Here is a 24,677-nt window from a genome sequence, read left to right as displayed (position 1 = left end):
ACTGGGTTTGGGAATCCTGGGTTTTATTCAACTTTTGATGCTTACTAGTTATGTGATCGTGGATAAGTTTTGTTTTGTTTTAACTTCATAAAGTAACATTTATTAAGGAACTACATTTTTCAAAAGTACTTTAAATTTTGTTCTTACAGGTAACATGGCATAGTGGATAAAGAACAATTTTAGGAAGACTTGAATTCAAAATCCTATCTCTGACACATACTGACTACGTGACTCTGGGCATGTCGCTTAATCTTTCAGAACTTTAGGCAAACCTCTAAGAAAACAAATTACAGAAAAAATTGTCAGCTTTCATTAGTATAGGAAATTTCCTCAATAGGGAGTTCCATATACCAATGACATCACAGGTATCTAACTCTATGAATGAAATTTACTATAAATCACTATAGGAAAAACAGGAGAATAGTATAACAAATAGTATACAAGTGTGATCCTGTGGATAACTCTTTTGAGGCCTTGAAGCCTTGTTTCCCTCATTATAGGGAGGTCATACAATGAAAAAAGTATCCCAGAGGTCCTTTCAACCACTTCATTTTAAACCACTTTAAACTGAGGTCCAGGAAAGTGAAGGAAACTTTTCCCAGGGTAACAGAGGAAGTTAACATCTGAGGTAGGTTTAGAACTTAGGACCTCTGACTCCAGACTTAAAACTCTTTGCTACACTACAATACTTGCTTGACCTATTTCATGGGATTATGAGGAAAGTTGCTTTGTAAATGTAAAACTGTAGCAAACTATTATAAATGAGAGTTGTCTTTTAGCCAACCCAGAAGTCCAAATTTACTATGATGATGCTGTCATCAGTCCAAACATTTTTTTTTTAAACTACTCTTTTGGAATTGTTATCAGAGGCAGTTTATGATTCACAGGATCAAATCGGTCTCTTTACTTTATAGCTATTATAAGTTATTCTTTACACCCCGAATATTAAAAGTCTACTTGATAATCCATATTATTTACTAGATTTGGCCTCTAATACTTTTTAGCTGTTTTTCCAAAAATTAAATTTACCCTGAAGGCAATTCTAGGAAGAAGAATTCCAATTATTTTTTAAAAGCATAGTTATGGCCTTCCAAGGGCATTGCTCTGAAGAAGACAATAAACATTTGGGTGCATAAAATCACAGAAACATCAGATCTAAAACTGAAAGGACCTCAGACACTCTCTAGCTCAACCTCCTTACATTTTACAAATTAGGAAACTGAGGCCTAGAGAGGTTAAATGACCTTTCCTACAGTTATGCAGGAGGTAAAAAGAGATGGGATTTGAATTCAGGTCCCCTAGCTTTGGAAGACCCACTGTTCTTTCTACAATCTGTAGCCCAATGGTTCTACAGAATGAACAAGATACTTAGAAGGTCTCTTGAAATTCCACATCCACCACGTACAACATATCTGATGTGGCCAAAACACTTAATACTTCTGAGCCTCAGTTTCCTCATCTCTAAATATCCCTCTGAGTTTTCTTTTGGCTCTGCAATCCTCTAAGTTATGGTATATAAAGTATATGGTATATAAAAACTAGACCTGTTACATCTCCCTCCTAGTCCCACACCACAAGCTCTTCCTCCAGAGGGGTCCTAAAGTATTCATTAGTTAGCACTAATTAACCGGCAGAAATTTTCAGCAAACATGACAGCCTAGAAAGTGAAACCATACTTTTACATTAACAGTGGCTCGAAGCTTTCCACCAGTAGCTTCTCAAAAGAAAAATGAAAAAAAGTCTCCTTAGGATAGCAAGAAATGATTTTATATTGGGTTGAGCCTTCCTTACAGTGTCTTAGAACTCAAAGATTCAGAAAGATAGCTAGCTATTCAAGCCCTAAAGAAAACAGGTGAGAGAAAAGAGGCTGACAGGCTTTTGACAGACTGAGTAAGCAGAGAAGGAAAAAATTCCCTCGGGGAAGCAAGCTGCCAGCTGAGAGAAAATTCTAAGACCTCTCCAGCCAAAAGCCCCAAACCCAGAACATGCAATCTAGAGGATAGGACAGAAGAGAGTGGGAAGGCATTCATGACCCAGATAAGAGGAAAGGTTAAAACCAATGAAAAATTGATGATCTAAGGCAAGTCCCAATCTTCTTGTGCCTCAATTTCCCCATTTATAAAATGAGAAGGTGGGTGAGGATGCTAAAGACTCCCTGAATTTTCCTATGGGTGACTCCCAAAATGTGCTAAAAAAAAAAAAAAAAAAACCAAAAAACCAAAAAAACCCCAAAAAACCAGGAATATGCATCTTCAGACTTTTATTTATTGTAAAGAAATACCTTTGATCCTTGTTTAAATTTTGCTTAAGTTAGGCTACTTTAATAAAGAGGTACATTTCTAATATTTAAAAGATTTGGAAATGTGTGGGTATAAATCAGTTCAGGCTTGACCAACAACCCGAATAACTCTTGTGGCTCAGGATTGTTGACTGTGGTGATTTCATAGCACTTAGGGAGATGCGCCAAAGTTTAATAAAAACTACTGATAAGGATATTAGCCTGCCCATGCCTTCCACTGACTCTCTATAATAAAGGAACAATTTGGGAAGAATAAGACAATTTGTTGTGAAGAACTCCGTGAGATTTTCATAGAGAACTTTTATCCTTCCTTGCTTTTTAAAAAGAGATTCGTTTTTTGATGTCTTCTAACATTTATTTTATAGAATTACGGAACTTTAGAGCTAGGAGGGATCTCAGAAAGTATCTAGTCTAATCCCTTCTCCCCAAAAACGAGCCGAGGCTCAGAAGTGAGAAAGACTTGTTACTAATTATGAAATACAAGATTGGAATGAACACATCCAAACTTCCAGTATAGAATTCTTTTTATAAACACTATACTTTGGTGCTATTGTTTGATCATTTTCTAGAATTCTTTTCATTAATACTATTCTTTGTTCAGTCATTTTTCAGTCACATCTTGGGGTTTTCCCAGCAAAGATACTGTAGTGCAAAAAAAAAAAAAAAAAGATACTGTAGTGCTTGTCATTTCCTCCTCCAGCTCATTTTACAGATGAGGAAATTAAGGCAAACAGATTAAGTGAATCACAGAGCTAGTAAGAGACGGGCCAGATTTGAACTTAGGAAGTTGAGTCTTACTCTATTCACTCTGTCACTTGCCTGCCCATCTACATGAACAATTTATATTACATTTGCTTCCCACTTCCATTCATTTTCTTCTTGTTTCATTAAGTTTCCATCTAGTATCCTCAATTCTATCAGATTATTTAATAAATGCTTGCTGATTCACCAACACCAATGATGGACATGTGTCCAACATTATCCCAAGAGCTTGTTAAATATTTTGTAGTTTACTGGATTTCTAATTCCCTGTGTCCTCCCTCCCCCTTTTTATATAGAGCCAAGAAAAAGTGAAGATAGATACATAATACACTCAGCAAATTGATATTTAAAAAAAAAAACCTTCTATCAATAAACAGTTGTTTTTTTTAAATATAAAAGGAAAACATTCAGTTCTGTCTATTGCCCAAGTCCTATTTATTACTTCTGACATGGAAAACAGTCTATTCTTTACTACACAGAACATCAGTTTTCTGAAATGACTCTTTAACTCATGTGCCAGCTTGAACCAAACTTTTGAAATATCAATATAGTTTTTCTCATAAGCGTCACTGACGGTTTCAGCCATTTGTTCCTGTAAGACACCACTCAGTCTTCCATGCTGAAGTACCAAGCTGACTGGTACTGCTAGGGAGGCCTAGGGCATGCAGAGTGAGTGGGCTTGCCTAGTGTCACCAGCTCATCCCTGGCTCGCTGCTTCTTCAGATCAGCAGAGGCTGAAATGCTGAGCTGATGTTTGGTCTTTTGACAATTTTCAGTTAATGAATTGATTCCTACAGTTCATTAACATACCCACTTCCACTTCTGTATACACATATGTCTTAATTAGCTGCTCATTGGCTGTTTAATTACAAGAAAACAGCTGACAGCTGCCTCGATGCATTCTAATGGCAGACGGCTTGGAATGGCTACACATTTCCTTTTGACAACCATGACTTATTCATAACTCCGTGATTTATTGTGAATACTCATATGCTTACATGAATCATTAAATTTTGCAGTATTACCGGCAACTGACAATTAGAAATTTCAGAGTGGGGGCATTTTACTTCCCTCCCCATCTAAAAAAATAGATTTGCCTACTCTATTACTTAAAAAAAAAAAGAAAAGTAAATAATTATCTAGAAAGATGACATTTTACAGTCAATCATTTGGGACCTTTCAAGAATATGACTGAGGAAGAACAAAATATTTTTGGCAAAACATTTTGACATAAATGATGGCAGAAATCCTCTTAACTAATAGCTAATTACCTGGTAAAGGGAAATAAAAACACTAGTCTGGTTTTAGAAAAAGTAATGAAATAAGAAAAAAAGAAAATAGACAAAGATGAGTAAAGAAAAGAAATATCAGGAAAAAGAGCAAAAATTGTGAAGGAATGGTAAGCCCTGGAGAATTGTAATGGGGCCAAATACACTTGACTAGAGTAGCAGAACTCAAAGAAAAGAGGCAGAAGTTCTGGCACTCTCTCTATTGGCTTTGGACACTATCAATCACCCTTGTTGGCAAAAATTTGTTAGTGCTGTCCCATTAACTGCACATGACAGCAGTAATAAAAATATGGAATATTTTCCAGCTCTAAGAAAGACTGCCCCTCCCAGTAGAATACTGTGTACATTCAGATATGCAATTATAACTAACTTCTTTTGTCCCAATCAGCAAGTGTGCTGGTTGTTTTTGACTGCAGAGAGAGACATAAAAGTCTAAACCAAATGAGTATCCAATTGTGGGCCTAGAACTTCCTGCAAAATGAAAAAGAGGCAGTCACTGAGATTCACTGAAAAATGAACCAATCTGAGACAAATTAGGGGGTGTAAACATTTCTCCTGAGTGTGAATCATCATGAAGCTAGAAGCTTTAGCTGAACAAACACAAATTTCTTGTCATTACTCTTTAATGCACTTATTTTTTAAAAATGGAATCAACACTTTTGAAGTCAAAAGTTTACAATAACATCCCTGTCACCCTTTCTGAAAAATGACATTTATTTAAAATGTATGAACTAGTGTTCTTTATGAAATTGAACTTTAAAATAAAAATAAGAATTAGATGGTGAACTTGAATATAGCAAAACTGGAAGGAAAACCTGAAATGAGTCTCAGAATACTAGTAAAATTTCACAATCTCCAGTTAAAAGAAAATTAGCATCCACTAATAAGCATGTTATCAAGAAGGACTTTCAAGAAGAGGATTTTTACTGGTAAACAACTTCCCCCACCTCTGCACCAGTAGTTTCATAGGGACTAGGGAGTAGTAGGAGGTGAAATGCTCCTGTCCCTAAGATAGCGATGTTGTCTCTAATAGTCTTTCAGAGACGCCTGAGAGTGTTAAGAAATTAAATAACTTGCCCATGGTCACAGGTCCAACTCTGTTATGCCAGCCTATCTGGGCACTTGTACTCAAAGTCTTTGCCCTCTACGAGGGCAATTAAAGGTACAGACAAGACACTTCAAAGGCCTCAAAATCAAAATTTCTTGTTTTACAGATGAGGAAACAAAGACCAAGGAACATTTAAGTATCCAAGTTCATATGGTTCCCATCAGTGGTGGGATTTGAATTCAGATTTTTATCTCCAACACACCCAGTATTCTTTCCATGTCCTTGTAGGGCCAAAAGTCAGCTTCACATTCTGAATAGTCCTGGGAAAAAGACTTTAGTGGAGGTTTGATTAATAATAATAATAAAAGCTGACATTTATAGATTATTTCATGTAAACAGTTTAGTTCCTCTCCTATTTATTTCATAATAACAATATTTAATCTACTTCTAATTTCATCGGTGAGGGAACTCCCAGTAAGGCATTTCCTCTTACTAAAGGCAGATCAGGGTCTCTGCAATTTATGGTCTTAGAGAATTTTTTAAGAGGTTAAGTGACTTGTCCAGGGCCACAGAACTAGTTAGTACATGGTGAAACTAGAACCTGGGTCTCTATTCACTATTGAGATTACCTCTCTTTCTTTCTAAGCAATAAGCTGACAAAGACCTGAGATCAAATCTTGCCTCAGATACTTATTAGCTAGGTGAACCCCAGTTTTCCCATCTGTAAAATGGAAATGATAACAGAACCTACCTCATGGGTAACCTTAAAGGGCTATATATAATGCCATCTTCCTCATCCTCATTATATTTCTTAGGAATTATTTTCTTGTAGGTAAATTACACCAGATAATTTATATGTTCTGTTTCTGAAAATTATGTCCTTTCATTATAGATTTATTTTTACTAATAATGGAGGAAAAGTACTTATTCCTGTTTCTAAGACAAAGAGTCCTAGAGTAATAAAATCTTGATTAAAGCATATATTCAATAGATACTTATCAAAAAAAGGAAGAATCTATTATTAAGCATTTAAGAGGAAAGTAAGACCAATGACATAATTGTGAAAGCCCAATGTTCTGTCAACTGGGCCTTGAAGAACTAAAAGCACATAACAACAAATCAACTGAAGGATCTAATTGTTATATTTTCCTCAGATAAAATTCTCATTTTCAATTAGGGAACATCTTAGTATTTTTCACATTTTCAAAAGAAATATAGTTAACACTAAAATTGTTCTTTAAAAGACTTTCAATCAATGGGAAAAAAAACTGATATTCTTGGATCTAAAGATCTATTTTCTTAATATTAAATATATTTATAACCCACTAGTTGGAGGTGAGATGAAAAGACTCCTACCTCAGCATCTTTCCTCCAGTCCACACAGTCTGTAGCTTATCTCTGTTCATTTATACTAGAAATCTGGCTGTGTCTTATTCCTTTCTTTTATAACACATCTTACTAGCCTCAGAAAGGGTTGACCTTCTCTCTATTGCTGTAATTATCCTATGTGACTAATATTTTAATACTCCAAATATCAAGGATTACCTTGATATGGTGATTCCCTACATTAATATGGATCAAGTGAATTATATAACTCAGTACTTGATGCTTGAGAATGGCTCTCTCAAATGGATTTGTTATTTCAATAGTTAGAGAATTCCCTTCCACAATGCTGATCTCAACCCATCTCTGTCTGCCCATTATCTGACTCTTGTCCATATTTGCCCCTGGGGTGTTTAACCAATGAATGAATAAAACTCTTTTTCCTCATACTAGGAATGGTACTATGGGAGGACTCTGGCTTTCTACTTGTTATCCCCTTGTTCTTGCCATGTGTCCAAGAAGCTTGAGGTCAATAAAGCAGCTCTGCAATTCCCCCAAAATAATTCGGTCCATTCTTCTCTTCTCATTCACCTCTGGGGACAGTAATTTACCATCTCCAGTCTGAGAACTTCTATGGCCAAAACTTCATTATCTTGTAACTAGTCTCTTGATGAGACGCTCTAATTTAAACTAGGTTGGAGTACTGGACTTCCACTGGGCCAGAATTCAAAATTCTACTAACATCAAGGGGTAAAATTCTAGGTTTGAAGATTATTTGCAAAAATCAATAAAGAGCATCATGAAAACAGGAGAGATTACCAAGCAAAAAAGGAGAAGACAGCCAAAGATAGAGTTTTGGAGAACATCAAGTTTAAGAGAAGAGAGATGGAAGGAAGAATAAGAGAGAATAGAGAGCACAGTGAGAATTCAATCACAGAAGAAAAAATACCTGAGAGGTAAAATGACTGTATATTAGAAAAACAAACAAACAAACAAAAAAAAAAAAAAAACACAGTAGAGAAGTTGAGGAGGACTAAAAGAAATCCACTAGATTTGATGATGGGAAGTTCATTAATAACCCTGAAGAAAGCTTTAATCACTAGACTATGGAGCAGCTAAGATGGCACAGTGTAGCCAGCAGTGGCTTGGGAGTCAGCAGGATCTGATTTCAAATCCAGTCTTATTATCTGTGTGATCCCGGGCATGTTACTTTACTCCAATTGCCTCTCAAAAAAAGATCACTAAGTTTTGCTGCCTATTATATTTTTAAAAATTACATTATGGCCATCTCTATTATTATTATGCTTTTATATTCAGTTGGAACATAAACTTTCATAGGATGATGATTGCACTAATGCACGTGTGTGCGCGTGTGTGTCATATTCTCTCTAAAATGTAATATTCTCTATTGAGGTTTTCTTGGGGTCTCTGAAGGCAGCCTTTGTTTCAATTCAGTAATCACCCCAAATGAAGCCAGGGATTAAAGTCCAAATCCTTTATTGTCTCTTTCCATGTCTTGTCTCCTTTCCTGTGGCCTGGTTAGCTTTCTTATACTCTAGATCCTTTATTATCTCTTTCCTGGGGCTGGGCAGCTTTCTGGAGAGCCTTTCAGTCTGGCCTTGGTTCCGAGAGCTTGAGCTCCCTACTGCCTTCTCTGCTTCTGAATCTCCCCAACTGAATCCTGGCTGAGGCTCCTAGCTTATATGTGGTCTCTTATCAAAGGTGTGAATCTTGTAGAACTGTAGTAAGTACTAAGTACATGCACTGACCTAGAGAACTGTTAAGCACCACGCTAAATTAGATAACTATTGTCTCTATCAATTCCACTGACTTAGCACCTTGTAAGAATCCTTTGTTTCAAGTTCAGAGTTCTGGCCCATAACATACATACATACATTTCATTTTTCACAGGGCTTTGCACATACTGAAGATTCAATGGTTTGATTTCTACAGGAATATTTTAAACTATTAAATTTCACTTAAACAGAGGGTCCAGGGCATTTTTCAAATAGGATGGTCATTTGGAGCTAACATACCAAAGAAAGAGCAGCAGCAGGCAATGAGGCAAGGGGTTACGTTTGAACAATGGAATAGAATACCGTCTCAAAGTATTATTACACTTAGTGTTTGCACATAACTCCTGAGCAGATAAAACTATAATAAAATGAATAATTTTTTTTTTGCATCTAAAGAAACAAACCTAAACAAAGTAATTCCCATAGCTTCTCAGAAGAGTATTTAGAGGCTAGTTCATACAAATAAAAATTTTATACACTTTTTTCTCACTAGATATCTATTTAGAAAGTTCCAAAAATACTTTATTCTACTACATGTAGTTATTGACTTCTAAATCACAGATTTACGTGGAAGGAAAGAAAGGGGGATAATAAATATGTATATACTATGTGCCAGGCACTGAGCTAAGCACTATACAAATACTATCTCAGATGATCCTCACAACAGCCATGCAAGGAAGGTGCTATCATTTCTATTTTATAGTTGAAGAAACTGAGACAAATAGAAGCTAAAGAAGTTGTCTAGTGACACAGCTAGTAAGGATCTGAGACTTCATTTGAACTAAGCTCTTTCTGACTAGGTTTGGTGCTATGTCTACTGTGCCTGTGGAAGATCTAAATGCTAGGCAAAGGAAATCACAAGTTATCTTATTGGAAACAACAAGTTTTTTGAGCAAGGAAATGACATAGGTTTATGTATTTTCAGCTGTTCTGTGAAGAAGGATGTGCTAGAAAAGGGGGATTATATTGGCAGGGAGACCAAGTAGGATGGCACTAAAATAGTCTAAAAAAAAAAAAGTGATGCCCAGAGAGAGGATTGTAGGATCTGAGTGTGGACCACAACATAGCAGTCTCACTCTTTCTTGTTGTTTGCTGGCATTTTATTTTGCTTCTCTTTTTTTTTCTTGTGCAGTATGATAATTATATAAATGTATACACATATTGGATTTAACACATATATATATATATTGGACTACTTGCCATCTAGGGGAGGGCATAAAGGAAGGGGAGGAAAATTGGAAGCCAGGATTTTGTAAGAGCTAATGTTGCAGAATTGTCAATGCATATGTTTTGAAAAATAAAAAGCTTTAATAAAAAAAGTGATGAAAGAATGAATAAAGGGGGTGGTAAATGAGAACGGAGAGGGATATTATGAAGGCAGGATACAGATAGAGCAAGAGGAAGAAAGTAAAAAATGGCTTGAAAGTTTGAATCCAGGAACTTGCAAGATGGTGATACTATCAATAGAAATAGGCAAGTTGATAGAAGGGTTAGGGTTTTGTTGTTTTTTTCCCCTTCTGGTGATGTAGATAAGGAGTTGTCTTAGACATTTGTGGTTTGAGATGTCGATAGAATATTCAGGTAAGAAAAGTTAGAGGGAAATTAGAAATGGGGGACTGGTGCTAAGGGTAGAGAATGGAGTTGGATGTATTAATAGAAGAGACATGTAAAAGAGGGGGTAATTAAAACAATGGAATAAGGAAAGATCATTAAGGAAGAGAGAGTTGAAAGAAAATTTGGTAACTTAAGGGGACAACCATATTTTGGAATAGGATGAGAAAAACAAACCAGTGAAGGAAGTTGACATCTAGTAAGAATGAGAGAAAGAGTTGACAACATTATTGTCACAGAAGTCAAAGAAAGAGTTCCCAGGAATATGGGCGTAGTCAATAGTTTAAAAGCAGCAAAAAGTTGGAGGATGAGGATTGAGAAAGGCCATTGGAAGAATTATTTATATGTAGTGATTAGATCAAAAAACATTATATGATTTTAGAGATCACAGACTTAAAAGTCAGTAAATCCAATCTCATTTTACAAATCAGAAAACTGAGGCACAAGAGTGACTTGCCCAGAAATCATACACTTAGGCAGTGAATTTTAGATTTTGTTTTCTCTCAAGTTTGGCACTCTCAAGTTTTGGCACACACTTTAACTAGAGTTGCCTCTCTGTGCCAGTCAAAAATGGGTGAAGGATAAATGGAAGGTGGATGACAGTTTATTGTATGACAAAGTCACAGAAAAGCAGGGTTTCTCCATCCCCTCCCCAAGTACTGAAGAAAGAAGAACAATTTTATGGGGATAGAAAAAGTGTAAATAGAAGTGAAACTAAAGATGAGGGAGAATAGAAATGATGAATAAAGCAAGTTTTACCTTCATTATCTGATAGCTAATTGTTAGAACTGTCTGGAAGCCTCATATAAAAGTAGGCTTTTCTGGCTTTTCTTGGATAATTTTTAATTTTCTATTTTAATTTGCATATCTATCAAAAATTATATAACTCAAAAAATATAAAGATAGGTATATGTATATATGTCTGCATATACATATATAAATAAAACAAAAATATATAACAAATACATAAAAAATCTTCACATTTACAATGAATTTTATGATTTACTAAGCACCTTCAGCAGAGTCCTCTGAGGTAGAGGAGCATGCTAACATGATGACCCTATTTTTCTGGATGAGGAAATTGAAGCTCAGAAATGGTCATGTTATGGTCAAGTAGATCTCCTGGGTCTATGTCCAACACCTTTCATAATTATGCCTCATATTCTCTCACATCAGACTTTTGGGGAGAAGCAAAAAATGCATGCTGAGAATCAATGTTCATTATCTTGTAGACCTTAAACAACATTTCTGTGATATGAAGCATGGAGAAATCCTTTCCCAGAGTGAGGAAAAGAGAAACACAACTGCTTTCAATTTAGCTAATCCCAAACAAGTGAGTGATCTAAAGCCTACCGCTGCATATGCAGCTACTTCAAAGCCCTTTTTTAATCCCAAAGTACACACTTGTCAAAAAAAATCCATTTTTGTTAGAAATGCTATATAGGCATTGTAGAAAAAGTTCAACAGGTGAATTTCACAAAAGAATGCAATACTTAACTACATTTTCTGCAATTCACTCATCATTATAAAACACAAATACAAAACAGTAAAAACCATGAGTTCAGAGTGAGAATCCTCCTACTGGATGGGAGTTCTGGACAATTCAGCCCAAAGGGACACTTTCACTTAAATAATTAATTTGATTTGTCTTGGTAGGTGAATCTGGACATTTTCTCATGACAAATAGAGTAATGATGGCAGCATTCATCTACATAGTACTTTGCAGTTTATACATATAGTGCTTTCTTCACGACTGTCTGTGAAGGAAATAGTGAGGGTAATATTATTTCTATTTTACAGATAAGGAAACAACCTCAAAGAACTGAAGGCCATACTCACAAAGCCAAAACTCAAATCTGAGAGTACAAAGACCAGGGCAGGAGAAAATCTAATATGCTTATCTGTTTCACTTACCCTCTGTTCCATCTGAATCTCATGGTCTTATTTTGCTGTTTTAAATGGAAAGTCACCTCAGATCTCTTTAGAAATAGCTAGATTTATACTCTTTATCATAGCACCACAGATTAGAGCAAGATCTTAGAGCATATCTAATCCAATCTGCCCATTATAAAGATGGAAAAAGAAAGACCCAGAGAAGTTAAGTCACTACATAAGAGATAGGATCTAAATACATGTCCTATGACTCAAAACCTAAGAACTTTTCCTACTGTACTATGCTGTTTCTCCTAAATATATGAATTACCAGGACAGATAACATATGATAATAATTATGAAAAAATTCTTTAAAAAATAACTGAGAAAAGAAAAAGTTGGGGGGCTTGAATCTTCAGGAGTTAGATTTTTCCTTTAGATTTTCAACTTAGGGAAATAGTGTGTCTCCTACATTCTTGGAATCAAAGTAAGAACTTATCCCTTAAGTAAAGCTCTGGATAAATGTCAGCTATTAGCTTGGTCAGTTCAGCCTGCATGACAGCATGAAGGCAATTATATGTTAAATCCAAATCTGATTAGACTTTCCCATAAAATGAGAATCAAAGAACAGTTCAAACTTAATTCAGGTGGCTTCTTTATAAAAGCTATTACAACAAAGAGACTGAATGATCCTATTTCATCCTAGGACTGACCCTTCCTCACAATTAAATGGCATAAGCAACAAACAAATAAATAGCTTCCTCTAAGCAATCTTTAATACATATGTACCATGGTTGTATTTTAATACCAAAACTAAGTGTCTTTTTACTGTATAGTGTCAAATCTGATCCTTCAACATTCCAGAAAGCTGAATTTACAGAAATTGTGAGAGTAAATACATTTTTTTTAATAAGGCAGAAACAAAAAAATGGGGGCTTACCTTGCAGCCTTCACATGTAATGACACCATAATGGATTCCTGATGATTTGTCTCCACAGATCTTGCATGGAATAATTTCAATTTGAGCTGCAACAGAAGCACGCAACCAGTTAATTACATTTTCTTTTAAACACCTTATAAAAGCATTCCCTGATCAGCATTTGTATAGTGAAAACTAATAACCTGCTAAACATTATACTGCATTAACTATTCATTGCTGAACTGTGAGGGTCCCCCCAGAGCCTTGGACTAAATTATGGCTGCTTGTTATATAATAGCTTTCGGGTTATTAAAATGGGTCATTTGAGAAGGTGTTTAAGAACCCACAAGAAGGCTAGAATCAGCATTTCAAAGCCTTAAAGAACTGGAGAGTTCGCATTTTAGGCCTCAGAGCTAAACAGATACTAAAATGTTTCCTCCAATTTCATTCCCCCACCATTATTTTTAAAAGGTCATAAATCTGTCTTGGCTAAGAGTCACATTTATGCAGCTAGAGGAAAATACATTTCACAAAAGTCATGTCAACTTAAGAAATGTTATAAACCAATTCATATGATTAATAAGATACATATGACTGACTTAAGAATCCCTGATTCATTTTCTTCTGACTTTAAAAAAATGTTTCTGTGTTAAATGTTAATTTATTTATGTGGATGATCAGCTGCTATATTTTAGCCAGAAAGTTAGTTTTCTGTATGTTTTTAATAATGATGAATCCTGACAAGTAGCTACTAGGTTATTTAAATGAGTAACTGATTCTCTAGCTTGGTGTTCCCAGATTTCTGCCACGTGGTTAAAGATGTCCCTCTCATGAAGATTAACCAAGTAATTAATAAATATTATGCCAAAATACTTAAACACAGAAAGATACAAAATGTGCCTTTTAAAAAAAAGTATGTAGCTAAAGACACAAAAATAATCCAAAGAATTTCTTACATCACATACAAAATGGAAATGATGTACAAAATAATGAATAAAATATTACTAATTCATATAGACATGGGAACCACCTTCAATAACCTTAACCCATGATTTTAATTATTAAATGCTATGTCTATGACATATATTTACATATGTATCACATTTTTTCCACACATACATAAATGCACATCATCTACAATATTTTTTCACAGCCATGTAACATATAATAGTGTAAACTTAAATGGCTTTTGCATATTTTAAAAGTTTTATTTGATCCTCACAACAACCTTATGAGGTAGATCATACAAAAATCTTTATTTTATAGGGGAAAGTGAGAGAAGGAAAGAACCATTTATATAGTATCTACTATTTGCCAAGTGTTAAGTGCTTTAAATACATCTCATTTGATTGTCACAACAATCCTTGGAGATGGATGCTATCATTACTTCCATTTTATACTTGAGGAAATGGAGGCCAACAGTTTCCATTATTTGACCAGGGTCACAGAGTTGGAAGTATCTGAAGCTGGATTGGAATTCAAATGTTCTTGACTACAGGTCCAGCATTTTATTCTCTTTACCACTTAGATGACTCAAGAAAAAAATAGAAACTAGGTGCTATTACAATACTTTCTCTCCAGGTCACATGAGGCTCCTTGAATCAAGGTGCCTATGCTACTCTCCTCTGTGACCTAACTATTTCTGTGAAAGAACTAAAACCGTCTGCGTATGATTTTGTGCTGATGCTACCTAGCACTGGTACACAGCAAAGCTTCTAAAATCTGGTCCACAACCACCTAAGAGTTTAGTTGAATAAGCAACAAAGTAAAAACAAAACAAAACAAAACAAAAAAAAGCAAGAAGATTTAGAATTCACTATTTATGGAATTGGACTCTTATGGTCTTTGTAAAACCCTGGCAGGTAGGTGCCATTATTACAGTTGAGGAAACTGAGGCAGATAGATGTTTGGTTTTATACAGCTAGCAAATGTCTGAAGCTGGATCTGACTTCACAACTAGTAGTCTTTCCATTGTGCTATCTAGGAATAAATCTTTAAGAGTTTTCTACTTGAGTTAAAAAAAAAAAAAATGATGTCACACATACAAGATAGGGTAGGTACGGTTAGATAGCAATTTCAAATATTCATTTCCTGAGCTGTAAGGTCATATTTACAATTGCTAATTGTACATCTTTATCTGGATGTCCCAAAAGCATTTCAGACTCATCACATACCAAATGGAACTCACCTATGTCCCCAAGCTTACCTCACCCCCTTATTTCTGTTGAGGTACCAACATTAACTCTTCCTTTTCACACATCACCCCAATTACCTCATCCATCAATTGTCAAACTTTGTCGATATTGTCTCAAAAACATTTCTTGTATCTTTTTCTCTCTACTTCCATGGCCATGACCTTAACTCAGAACTTTATTACTTCATTCACTCCTGGGTTATTCCAGCAGCCTCCTAAGCGACCTCCCTGCCATCCTCTCTGCCCTTCCCCCCACTCCCCCCATTAAGAAGCCTCCTTTAGGATTAAAACACAAACTTCTCAGTCTTTTAAGGTCCTTTGCAATATGGCTTCTAATCAATTTTCCTTCCAGGTTGATTTAATATTACTTCTCTCAAGAACTGTTAAGTTCCAACCAAACTGACTCCTTGCTGTTCCTGATAGAATTCTATTGCTTATCTCTCTTATTGCTTATCTATTTGCACTGAATGATCCCTATGTACTTGCCTTCTTAATCTCTATTTCTTGGAATCCTTAGTTCCTTTCAAGTCTCAATCCATGTCTTTGGGAAGTTTTTTCTAATTCCCTCAATTCTTTGTGTCTTACCCCTTAAATTACGTTGTCTTCCATTTGTTTAGATTTCATTTTTATTTATGTGCCAAGTTGTCATCCCTCAAGTAAAATGTAAGCTCCTTGAGGACAGGGGCTATTTTTGTCTTTGTATCTCAAAGGCCAGAACATAATAGGCTTTAATAAATGCTTGCTGAATTGCATTCATTACTGGTTTTAGTGAACTGCAAGTTCAGTATTAATTAATAGGAAGATGTGACTATTGGAAAAGTTAATTTGATTTGAGGTAGCATAAGAGAAAAAAAGGATCCAGAAAAAAGAAGTCATATACAGAGCTTATGAGCCAAATCTGGAATATAGTGTTCAGTTCTTGATGTCACCATTTAGGACATTTATAATCTCCAAAATATCTACAGGGATAATCAGAATGGTGAAAAGCTTGAAACCATGCCATATGGTAATTAATTTAAAAAACAAACAAACAAACAAACAAAACAACTTGGGATATCTAGCTTGAAAAAGAGTAAAATGGGGAAAAAATGGCAGGAGGTAAATAATAACTATATTCAAATATTTGAAGAAATGTCATATGGAAGAGTAAGAATTAGATGTGTTCTGTATGATACCTAGAAGATAAAATTAAGATCACAGATTATTAAATTCAAAGGGAACTTAAAGGAAATCTAGTCTAACTTCCTCTTTTTACAGATAAGGCCATCGAGGCTTAGATGTTAAGTGATTGTTATCTCCCATATTACTGAGGGTTACCCAGGTGTTCAGTGATAGAGGCTCTCCCAACTCCATATTCTTCCCATTGCCCCCATGATGGATAGAAGATGCTAACAAAATAAAAGCGGATGATAGGAAAACATTTTCTAACAACGAGAGAGCTATACAAAGTAGAATGTACTGCTTAGAAGAAACAAGCTCCCCCTCATGGAAAGTCTTCAAACCAAGAATGGACAGTCAATGATTGGATATGTTGTGGGGAATTTTTGTTATTTTGGTCATGGGTTGGCCTAGATGAGATCCCTACTAAATCTGAAGTTCCATGACCCTAAGTGGCATTTATTATCAGATAGGAGTAAGCTGGGCTGCATTTGGGAAACTGTACAGTGAGTTAAAAAATCTCAAGCTTTTCCCCACCTTTAAATAGTAATGCTCATGCAGCGACTGCATGGCTGAAAGTCATAGAATATCACAATCTGTCAAGAATAAAAACTGCAGGTGACTCAAAGCACAATGAAGAGACAGAAAGTAGTCAAATATAGAGTTTGGCATATTACTACTGAAAAATTACATGCAAGAAGTGACATTAATAATACCATCCAAAATATTTGTGATTGGAAAAGCAAGTTGCTCATGTTGAATGAAAGGAAAAAAACAGATGAACAACCTGTGTACTATAAATGGTAACATTAGGAAACAGATCTCCTGTAAAAGATTAATAAGATGACATGGAGAAGAGTCACATAGAGTGAGAAGAAGTGGACTGCTTGTGCTCTGTAGAGCTGGAGGGAGAACCCACATTAATGAGATCATAGCTCCTTTGATGGATGTTACTAATCTGCACTTGATGACTTCTTTTAATAGGTGCTAGTAAAAAGATTGGATTCTAAGGAGAAGCTGCTGCCTTTGGAAGATGTAGTTTTTCCTAAGAAAAGAGGACTTTTGTTAAACTTTGACATGTAGAATTTCCTTCTTAGTATCCTTGGACAGATTTGGCAATTGTTGTAGGCATCTGAGACAAACTGAATATGAGTTTCTTATATAATTATTACATTTTATTTTATTTTAAAGCTTCAGATATGAATTCATAGTGATGTCATTTGTTTGCACACAGCATAAACTCCATATACTGGATTATGAAATGTTTAAGATTGCAATTAGCAAAACTTAAAATCTGCACATTGACTTTTCTGTACCAGCACTGAACTCTACTTTAAATGCTTCGAAAGCATTAGTCTTCTTTATATCTGCAGGTTACCACTTAAGTAACCTGTGTTATTTGCTATTTTTAGTATCATGAAATTGAACTTTTGTGTATCATGTCATAAATAGCAGAAGAGGGACTGCAAAAAACAAGAAACTAGTGAGATTAAATTAGACTGGCTCTGTGGAGTAACATTTGCTAACAGAAGGAAAAAAAACAGGTCCTCATTCCTCATTTTCTATGATTCTGCTACTGTCTAACATTGGTCATCTAATTCACCCTTCTGTAAAGGTTGCCTGAAGCCATAGACAAGCCCACTACATGTCAACTCCATTCTCCTAAGAATCATGCTATCTCCTGACATATAGAAACTGATCACAGACCACTTAGTCACATGTGTAAAAATGGAGGGAATTGAGCAGGTCATGTCAGGAAGATGTCTAAAATATCTAAAGGAGTAATTTTTATCAGATATAAAACATGCTATTTTAGAACAATCCAATTTGATTCATAAGGGACTGCTTGTGATAAATGAACTGAGGTAGGCAATGTCTGGGGATAAAGCAATTACATAAAAAGAAAAAAAGAAATAATGTGATACCTATTTTTAGCATTCATTAATTTTTTAATAAAAAACATTTAAACATTTTTTTTGAGTTACAAATTCTATCCCTCTCTCCCTTATCCCTCTCTGAGATGGCAGTAATCAGATATAGGCTGGACATGTACAATTATGTAAAACATTCCACATTACATATTTTGTACAAGAAGATTCAAATAAAAGAAAAAAAAATCAAGAAAATGAAAAAGCTGTTTAGTCTATATCTATTTTCTGCTATGCTGTTTCCCAAGTTTCCAAACAGTTTTTGGTCAGACAATGGTTTTTTGTTCTAAAAGCTTGGATCTTTGGGTTTATCATGCACTAAACTACAGCAGTCATTCACTATGAGGTAATCTGTACCTGATTTATTCCACTGAGACATCACTTTTTTCTTAGCCAATAGCAGATTGTTTTTTCTTAGCCAATAGCACTTCATAATATAGTTTGAGATGTGGTATGGCTAGATGACTTTCTTTTGTTTTTTCCCGCCATTGACTTCCTTGAGCATTTATTCTTCCAGATGCATTTTGCTATTATTTTTTCTCTTTATGAAATAATTTTTGATACTTTGAATAGCATGATATTAAATAGATTAATTTAGACAGAACTGTCATTTTTATTATATTGGCATGGCCTACCCATGAACATTTAATATTTTCCAATTGTTTAGATCTGACTTTGTGTGAATTTTTTTTATAATTGTGTTCATATAATTCCTGGGTATGTTTTGGCAGGTAACTCCTAAGTATTTTATATTGTTCAGAATTCATTTTTAATGAATTTTCTCTATTTCTTGCTGCTAAATTTTTTTGGCAAGAAGTAGAAACGCTAAAGATTTATGTCAGTTTATTTTGTATCCTGCTACTTCACTGAAGTTATTAATAATTTCAAGTAGTTTTTAAATTGACTCAAAGGATTTTCTAAGTGTAACATCATATCATCTGCAAAAAGAAATAATTTCATTTCCTCATCATCTATTCTAAGTCTTTCAAGTTTTTTCCTGTTACTTTTCCTATGATGTTCCTTGGAATTTTTATTTTGGAATCTCAGGCAATGATTAGTGGATTCTTTCAATTTCTATTTTCCCTCTGCTTCTAATATATCAGATCAGTTTTCTTTGACCATTTCTTCAAAGATATTGTCTAGTCCGTCTGTATGTGTGTGTGTGTGTGTGTGTGTGTGTGTATAAGGTGGGGGGAATCATAGCTTTCAGTAGTTCAATAATTCTTATATTATTATCTCACTACAACTGATTTTCTAGGTCATCTGTTTTTCTAATGAGAAATTTCATATTTTCTTTTTCCTTTTTGATTTTGTTTTATTGTATTTTTTTATTTCATTGAGTCATAATGTTTCTTCTTTTTCAATTCTAATTATTAAGGAATATTTTTCTTCAGTGAATACTTCCTTTTCCCATGCTATTGATTCTTTTTTTTCATAATTCTTTTATGTTACTCTCATTTCTTTTTCCAATTCTTCTTCTACTTCTCTAATTTGCTTTTTAATAAATCCTTTTTAACCTCTTCCAGGAATTCTTTTTGGGCCTGCGACCAAATTACATTTTTTTGAGACTTCACATGTAGTCCTTATAACACTGTTGTCCTCTTCTAAGCTTATGTTTTGATCATCTCTATCACCATAGCAACTTTCTGTACGTGTGTGTATGTGTGTGTGTGTGTGTGTGTGTGTGTGTGTCTGTCTGTCTGGGTGTTTTTATGTGAGAACTGGACTCTCATCCTGCACTGTCTGAAGCATTTTGTTCTGGGGTTCCTGGTTTTACTATTGGTTTTCATGGAGTTTTGAGGTTTAGCTACTTGCTGTCTCGGGAGGGTAGTCTTCCTTTCAGGTTTGTATAGTGGGATGGGGGTGGGCTGGGGCTTCCTCACTGGCAACCCCTCCAAGCCTGCTCCAGGGATGGGGCCTTGCTTCTGGACTGTTAGGGTAACAGAGTTGGTCCTGGAGGAGATTATATTGCCCAGGCTTGGAGCCGTACTGCAAAGCCTCTATTGTGAGATGGCTGTCAATGCTGTTGTTCTTGGATCTCTCTCTCCTCCTATCCCAGTGAGACAGTTTTTCCTGCTTCTCTGCTCTTAGATCAAAATGAAGCAGATTTGTAGTTGTTTGGAAGGAAATTTGGGAAGGCTTCAGAGAGGTCTTCCTTACTCCACTATCTTAGCACCAGAAGTCTAGCATTTATTTAAAAAAAGTTATATTCCAAATTTTCTATTTCTCCTTCACCCCTCCTCCATCCACTGAGAAGGCAAGTAATATACATTATTCATTGTGAAGTTGTGCAAAACATATTTCCTTGTTAACCATGTTGACAAAAAACCCCAAAACCCCCAACAAATTATCATATTATTTTTTCCATCCCCATTGTAAACTTTTGGAGGTTTTATCTGAAATAATTCCAGGTGTTAGAAAGTAGATTATCTATTTGGCCCAGGGACATTCTCTTTCTTGAAGTTTCATATCTACCACTTGAAGTGCATATCTACCACTAGAGCAGGCATTCTTGTAATGGCACATTCTTGGTTCCATAGTTTAAATTTTAGCTTAACACCAATACATACATTCATGCATGTGCCCCCAACCCCCTATACATATGTGTGTATATATACATATATATATGTGTGTGTATATATACATATGTACACACACACACACACACACACACACACACACACACACACCCCAGAGGAAGAATGGCAGTGTTAAAGCTGTACTCAAAGTCAGGAAAACCTGACCTGTGCCATCTCTGATACAGGGTGATCCTGGGAAAATCATCTCACTTCTCAAAGCTTCAGGCAAGGATATAAACCCATAATGTGTAAAATGGCTGCTGACATACAATAGTAGAGAGAGCTCTGAGTTCTCTATATGTGTGAAATGATGAGTCCAGTTTCTGGGTAGAGCAAAGAGTGGGACTGGAGAAAGCATTCAGCTGAACCCTCCAAGCAACTTTAAAATGATGCCTCAGAGTGGATTCTGGACTGGCAGAGCTAACAAGAGGTCAGACAGAGAGATCTTCCTAGCCCAAGATAACTTAAACTCTCAGAAGGATGGATCTGTGACATGTGAGTAGAGACTCCCATCCTACACAGATGAAACACCACTAAGTGGTGGCTACAGAGGCAGTAGCAGGTTTAGGAGCTCCCAAGAAAGAGACAGCAAAAGGACCTGGTAACTGGTCAGAAAGAAACCACAGGGGACACCTGTGCCAGCATCAGATGCAGGACCAGATGATATTTGGTTACCTCTATTGCCTACATCCTTCTCTGGGTCATAGTTCAAGAGCAGAGAGGAACACTTTTGATCAAGGGAGTGAAAGCCCAAAGGATCAGGGGCCCTTCCTAACTAAGAAGAGCAGGGGCTACACCTCTTTCTAAATCACATGACCTTGAAATCACCAAAAGTTTCTAACTCTCCACTATTAGTTCTGAAAACAGCAGCACAAAAAAGTCTGATGCTTGAAATAAGTGTCTCTCCATCCCATCCTACCTCTGGGGAACAGATCCCAACCTTAATATAAAATTCTAAATCAAGAAATAGGGTGGAAAAATAAGCAAACAACAAAAGAATCTGACTAAAAACCTATGATGGCAGAGAAAAACATGACACAAACTCAAAAGAAGTCAATGAAGTCAAAACGACTATAAGCAAAACCTCAGAGAAAAATGTAAACTGGACACATGCCCAGCAAAAATTCCTGAAAGAGCTAAAAAAACTTCAAAATCAAGTAAGAGTGACAGAGGAGAAACTAGACAAAGGAACAAAAGCAAAGGAAGAATTCTGAAAAAAACAATTAAAAACTTGGTACAAGAAGCATACACAGAAAAATAATGAAGAAAATGAACTCCTTAAAAAACAAAATTGGGTAAATAGGAGGTACAAAAACTCACTGAAGAAATAATTCCTTAAAAATTACATTTGGGCAAGTGAAAGCTAATGACTTCACCAGACATCAAAAAGCAATAAAACAAAGAAATTACTAGTTCAGAACACATATTTTCTTCCTCCTCTCCCCCCAAAATGATTTCACCAGAGTTGTGTTACATCACATTTCTGTGAAGCTCTCTTTCGAAAGAAATAGCTGTATTCCTTCATCACTCCAAGTTTATTTTTCAGAACAGAATTTTAAAGAGAAAAAATTTATTTTTATATTATATATATAAATGAGTAGGATCTATAGAGGTGTGTGTGTGTGTGTGTGTGTGTGTGTGTGTGTGTATGAGTAGGACTCATTTTTCACCTAAGCACACATTAAATTCTTGGTAAAATAAAGTATATTGAATACAGTAAATTACAGAATCTAGTACAATAGTATACTATATAACTATATAGTATATCTATACAGTAATATATAGAATACAGAGAGCCTACTTATCTCTTCCGGGCCAAATATTGTTTTCTCATGTTAACCTGAACATGTTTTTTTTAAGCCATACATAAATGAATTTTTTAAAGCACTTATTACATATTTATTATATACCAACTATTACAAAGTGATCCAGTTTCTTCTATAAAGACAAGAAATTTCTGTCAGAAAACCCCATCAATGTTCATAAATATATTGATTAAATTAGGTCTCATTCACATTCAACACAACAAGGATATTGTGTGACGTGACATTTGAAGAAGCACACATCTGATCATGAAGGGAATTAAAACAACAAACAATGCTACTATTCAATATTCTAATTCGCCCATATTTTCAGCCTCATTACCTAAATAATTTGCTTTTTTCTTCTACAGTCTCACTAACATCAGCAAGCTCCTCACACCTGCAGTTTGTATTTTTGTAGTTTCAAGGAGCTGCCAACAAGTGGCAGTGGAGCTTCAGGAAATCCTTAAATCTAAGTAATTAATTAAATGATCATCTGGCTAGTCATTCATTTAGTATTTTACTTAAAGGCTCATTTAGTTATCCTTCTGAGGGAAAAAGAATATCTCTCTTTGGAGACAGTTTTTTTGTTTAGATATTGTGAGATGGGCATAAAAGCCCTAGTACATTTTAAAAATCAACTTAAGTTTTAGGTGCAGCTTTTGAAACAACAGACTATATGAACAAGTAATGTTTTTGCAATGATAACACATGGGTTCTTAAGGTAACTTTCCATCAATATGCTCTTAGTACACAGTAAGATTTTCTTTGGAAAGGCAGAGGGGCAGAATGAAAAGACTGATAGCTGTACAATCAGAGGATCTGAGTTTGAACCCCAACACTGGTAATTATTTAGCTATGTGACTTTCACCTCCCCTTGTAACTTTTCTGGGGCTCACTGTTCTCATCTGCAAAATTAGGGAGTTTGTAAATTAATATAACTTCCATATCAAAAATACCAAAAGAAAAAAGTTTAAACTCCTTTGTAACATGATTACTGGACACTGCCATGAGTGACTGAAACATGAATGAACTTCTTTTCCCAAGAGCTTCTCTTGATTGTGTAATTTTTTCACTAGAAGTTGGGCTAGCTTCACCTGGGAATATGAGCTATAATATCTTAGATTTCATATAAATTGTTCAGCCTTTTTTTTTTTTTTTTTTTGGATCACAGGCTAGCAATTTATGCATCCTATGTAAAAATGGGGCAGGTATTTAAATTTTGGTTAGTTATAGCTTCTAGGAGTCAATGAGAGCTTCTGAAGCTATGAGATTATTTTTCGGCATACACTCTGACTCTCTGTCCTAGGAAGGACAGAACAGATTTCAAAGCAGGCACTGGCCTTAGCGAGAAGGGTTAGAATTTTGGCTTATCAACTTTGCTAATAGTGATTTCAAGTTCTTCTCTGTCATTTCTTAGCACATTTCTTTTTAGATTGATTTTTTAAACTATCATTATTACAACCTGGACAAGCTTGTTACAAATCCTTTTTCATTACAAAATTATCCTAAAAAACACTTGAACAAGAGATGTATTTATTATGGGTTCTATTCATAAATAGCATAAAATTACAGAATGAGGGAAATAAGCATTTGGAACAACTTGCCAGCAAGCCCTATTAAATTATTAGATTTATGCAGGACCCGAGCTAAGAGCTTTACATTGATCCTTTGATCATTTGATCCTCATAACAATCCGGTGAGATTGGGGCTACCTAGGTTAAACAAACCTGTAATAGAAACTTTTTTCTATGTTCCTAGGAACCGACAAAGACACTGGTGAAAGTCACATGACTCATGGATTAAACTACATTCCTCCTCAATCTTTGCTTAAAGCCAGAAAAATATGTCAGAGGTCATTTAGTTATTTTCCTGCCTCAAGGTGAACAAAAAATAAGCATCTAAATTTATTCTCAGATTCCAGGAAAGATTTCTCAATCTCATATTCCATCTCTCCTCCCCTCACCCTAATCCCAGGAACCCATTGCAATATAACTTTAGTTGTTAAAAGATTTTGTCTCATAAAACAGATGTTTAATAAATGTTTACTAATTAAATAATCCAAGTTAAGTCTACTCCCAACCTAGCTGAAGTTCA

The 24,677-nt window shown here is 35.2% G+C and overlaps 1 protein-coding gene across 5 annotated transcripts in view; it reads right to left on the bottom strand.

Annotated features, from left to right (window-relative positions):
• RORA (RAR related orphan receptor A) overlaps window positions 1-24,677 on the bottom strand; it is a 110,536-nt gene that overhangs the window by 27,259 nt on the left and 58,600 nt on the right. For all 5 annotated transcript variants that reach the window (XM_074294941.1, XM_074294939.1, XM_074294937.1 and 2 more), the window contains exon 2: window positions 12,941-13,026. In XM_074294941.1, the coding sequence (XP_074151042.1) occupies window positions 12,941-13,026 (86 nt within the window). The remainder of the gene's footprint in view (window positions 1-12,940; window positions 13,027-24,677) is intronic.

This window comes from Sminthopsis crassicaudata, chromosome 2 (genome assembly GCF_048593235.1).
Source record: "Sminthopsis crassicaudata isolate SCR6 chromosome 2, ASM4859323v1, whole genome shotgun sequence".
Classification (NCBI taxonomy): Eukaryota; Metazoa; Chordata; class Mammalia; order Dasyuromorphia; family Dasyuridae; genus Sminthopsis; species Sminthopsis crassicaudata.
The sequence above is the reverse complement of the archived record's forward strand: the minus strand, read 5'-3'. Positions and strand labels throughout refer to the sequence as shown.